At 36.0% G+C, this 3509-nt stretch overlaps 1 protein-coding gene across 1 annotated transcript; it reads right to left on the reverse strand.

Annotated features, from left to right (window-relative positions):
- Positions 1 to 234: 234 nt before the first annotated feature.
- LOC7471627 (zinc finger protein ZAT9) lies at positions 235 to 1782 on the reverse strand. The gene has a single exon (XM_024596954.2). It carries the CDS (start codon positions 1710 to 1712, stop codon positions 618 to 620), a length of 1095 nt encoding a protein of 364 aa, XP_024452722.1. The 5' UTR covers positions 1713 to 1782; the 3' UTR covers positions 235 to 617.
- Positions 1783 to 3509: the final 1727 nt, after the last annotated feature.

Genomic DNA, 3509 nt, shown 5'->3' on the forward strand with positions numbered 1-3509 from the left:
AAACACCAAGAAATATGCTTTTATCAATGAAATGGGGGACACATGAAGTGAATTGGAACAAGTAATATATGCGGTGTACTCGTCTTGTACAGAGTACACCAGTGCTGGTGTAGAGCAGCTTGCTTCACTTCAACACTTCGTACACACTGGGCAACAAACACTTTAATTTTTGCGGCCACAAACACGAGAACTTTTGAACAAATCACTCACCAAACCATTAAGAAAAGGAGGAAGTTGTGGAAAGTCGAAGCAATGGATTTTAGCATTAATTGAGTTGGTAATTAAAATTAAAAAAGAAATGAATTTTCAGCACAATTATAATGGTAATGGAGAAGCTACCACTACATCACATTAATCCCTATTTACCTAATCAAACTATCAAATCAATGACAAGGCACTTGCGGAGAACTCAAAGAAATAAACAGTAGTCGGCTGCAGGGAATCAAGAATTCCCAAAGATCAAATAAGCATTGATCTATCAATGAAAGAAGATAAAGGTAATATGTCTATAATAACTACAAATAACCAACCCACTTGATTGGATTGCAAAAGACAAGGCATTATAACCTCAGATCCCACAATGAACTTCTTCGTCGTGCTAATTGAGTGTCAATGGATCATGCATCAGAGACCACACTAAATTCATCATCTTCCACTGGAGCAGGCAAGTTAAGATCTATCAAATTGTTCTCCAGTTTAGTAGATGCTTCGACAACACCACTAATACTAGTTGAAGAGCCTATAAGATGTGATCTTTTGTGTCCACCTAGTGCTTGTCCAGACCCAAACACCTTGAAACAATATGGGCATTCAAAAATTCTGTCATTGGCATCAGCACTACCAGCAAATCTTCTTACTTCTGTTGCATTTAACGAGCAAATCCTCTTATGACCAGACAATGCCCTTGAAGATCGAAACAGCTTCATGCATTTCTCACACCTGAACTTCCCGCGAATCTTGCTGACTTTGATCTCCTCTGCTTCCTCCAACATCTCAACTGACCTTTCCCCATCTTTACCGCCTTGTTCTTCATACTCCTCTTCAATATTTCTCATCCAAACGTCTCTTGACAGCATCATAAGGCACCTAGCAACATCTTCTTCAGGGGAGGTATCAGAAACAGAACTCACCGGTTCTGGCTCAGCTGGTGATGATGACTCGACCCAACTCGGATTCTTCAAGTCTACTACTTTGTTGACATCAATATCCTGCTCCTGATTATCTCCAAAACCACACGATTTACGGATCCTCTTGGATCGTCTTCGAGTTGGGTTTCTTGACTCGGTCTCACTCTCCCTATCTTGCACGACAACAGACCCAGCATCAACAGTAAAAGAGAACTCAGGATCTGCAAGCCTGAAACTTTTCTTGGGATTCTCTCTCAATCCATAAGCCAGAGACTTCTCTTCAACCATTTCTCTGTTCTTGACGATTTCTTGCTCTTCTTTTACTTCTTCTTCACCAGAGGAAGAAGAATACGAGGATGAAAATGACTCATTACGATCAAGCCCGCCGAGTTGCTGCCGAGTTGCTGCCAAGTGGGCCTTCATGTGACCACCCAAAGCTCTTCCATTTGGAAAAGTTCTAACACAGAGCTTGCATTTATGCCTCTCCATTGAAGCAGTTAGCAAGCACAGATCAAAGCTTTTTTTACCCCCCTCTCTCTCTAACCTCTCTCTATAATGTTTCGTAGAAGGCAATAAGAGAAGCATAGAGAATTGGGGGAACTTAAAAGGAGTAGGTGACAAGCATTCCTCCACCAAAAGACACACACAACCCAAAAATTATAATTTTGAGAATAAAAAAAAAAACAAAAACAGTTGTAAACTTGTATAACAACAACAACAACAATATAGTAATAATAACGTAGTTATTATTTAGATGGTATTTTATAATATCTAAAAAATAAAAATAAAAATTGTGATCATGAATGGAGAAAGAGGGACCAGTAACATGCAAACCTTGCCCATTCAGGTGGTAAACTCTTCATTTTACCACTCTGTAGAATTCCATATCTCTCTCTCTATATATATATATATAGAATATAATGCCAGTTAGACAATTATAGTGTACTAGCCTTCTTTTCAGTCTTTAATAACTTTATTTTTCTCTACATATTTTCAAGGGAAGCAGTGACACTCAATTGCTTCCACACCACCTCCCATCTTTTTATTTCTCCACCAAGTTTAAATTGATTCTGTAACATGGGTTCATTGCAATTTGAAAACATGAAGCGGATTTTGTTTGGTCCCATCGCTGAACTTTACCATGCCGAGCTCCGTGACTTGATTTATGGAGTGTGCGAGCATCTTATTTTTATGATACGAAGCACTGGCACTGTTCTTGGAATATAATATGCATGACCTGCTTGCCTCGTTTGAAAAGTCTCCCAAAGTTGTGCCCTTTCCCCCCTCCAAAAAGAAAATGTAAGCTGCATTTCATGACCCATCTCTTATTTTCATCATGAATGAATTGAGTGGACTCAACAATTTCATAATCTATGGACAGGAGCTATCCATCAATGCCATGTCTGTGTCTGGAATTAATACTAATATAATTACCTAAATACATTTAAATCATTTGTGAAAGTTTATGCAGCTTCACTGTTCGTGCCTCCCCAGTTTTGTTCTTTTCACCTACTATCACACTGTTTAATTTTTTGTTCTTAACATGCATTTGTATATAAAGAAATGTTACAGTCAAGTGGTAAAGGGAACAGACTTAACAGCTGTTGGTGCCTGCTGGTGCAAGAGCGTGGTTCATTCTTTTTATTTGGCCATCTCATTTTATTTTATTTTTTCAATATCTTCATGGTCCCTTTTTTTTTTCTTCTACTATCTCTTAGGTTAAGAGTTCATAAAATTTCCGTATAATTTCAGATTAATAACATAGTTAATTAGTTTTTAAGTTTTTCTTCTTTTAATTTTCAAGAGGGTTTGATTACCGTACAATTTGATTATTAAAAAGAGTTAATTTTTTTAATTAAAATATTTAAAATATTTTTAATCCTTATAATTAAAATATTTTTTAATTCCTTATAATTAAAATATTTTTTTAATTTTTAATCCAACTTTTAAAATATCACGGACAGTAACCTAGAATGCTTCTACTTCATTTTAATTGTTTTATTATTATTATTATTAATAGATTGGCATCATTTCAGACTCAACTATTAAGCGTGGTAATAATAGCGAGATTGAAGCAGCTGAACTGAATAAATACGTGGCTCATTCGTACAAGGAAACAAGAACTGGTTCGTTTATTGTTAGGTACGAGCCTCCGAGGTGGGCCACTGGTGATCAAACCACGTGCCATCTTTTTTTTCTTTCTATTTTCTCATTTTCGAGTAAATGCCTTTTATTTTATATTAGAAAATTAACATCTCACAAAAGAAATGAGCTTAAGCTGCACCTCTTGTTAGAGTATTTATTATTTTTTTATAAGGAAAAAAATTCAGTTAAGAGTATTTAAATGCACTAATAACTACGTAGTAATTTAAATGAGAAAAT

Source organism: Populus trichocarpa, chromosome 3, assembly GCF_000002775.5.
Source record: "Populus trichocarpa isolate Nisqually-1 chromosome 3, P.trichocarpa_v4.1, whole genome shotgun sequence".
Taxonomy (NCBI): domain Eukaryota; kingdom Viridiplantae; phylum Streptophyta; class Magnoliopsida; order Malpighiales; family Salicaceae; genus Populus; species Populus trichocarpa.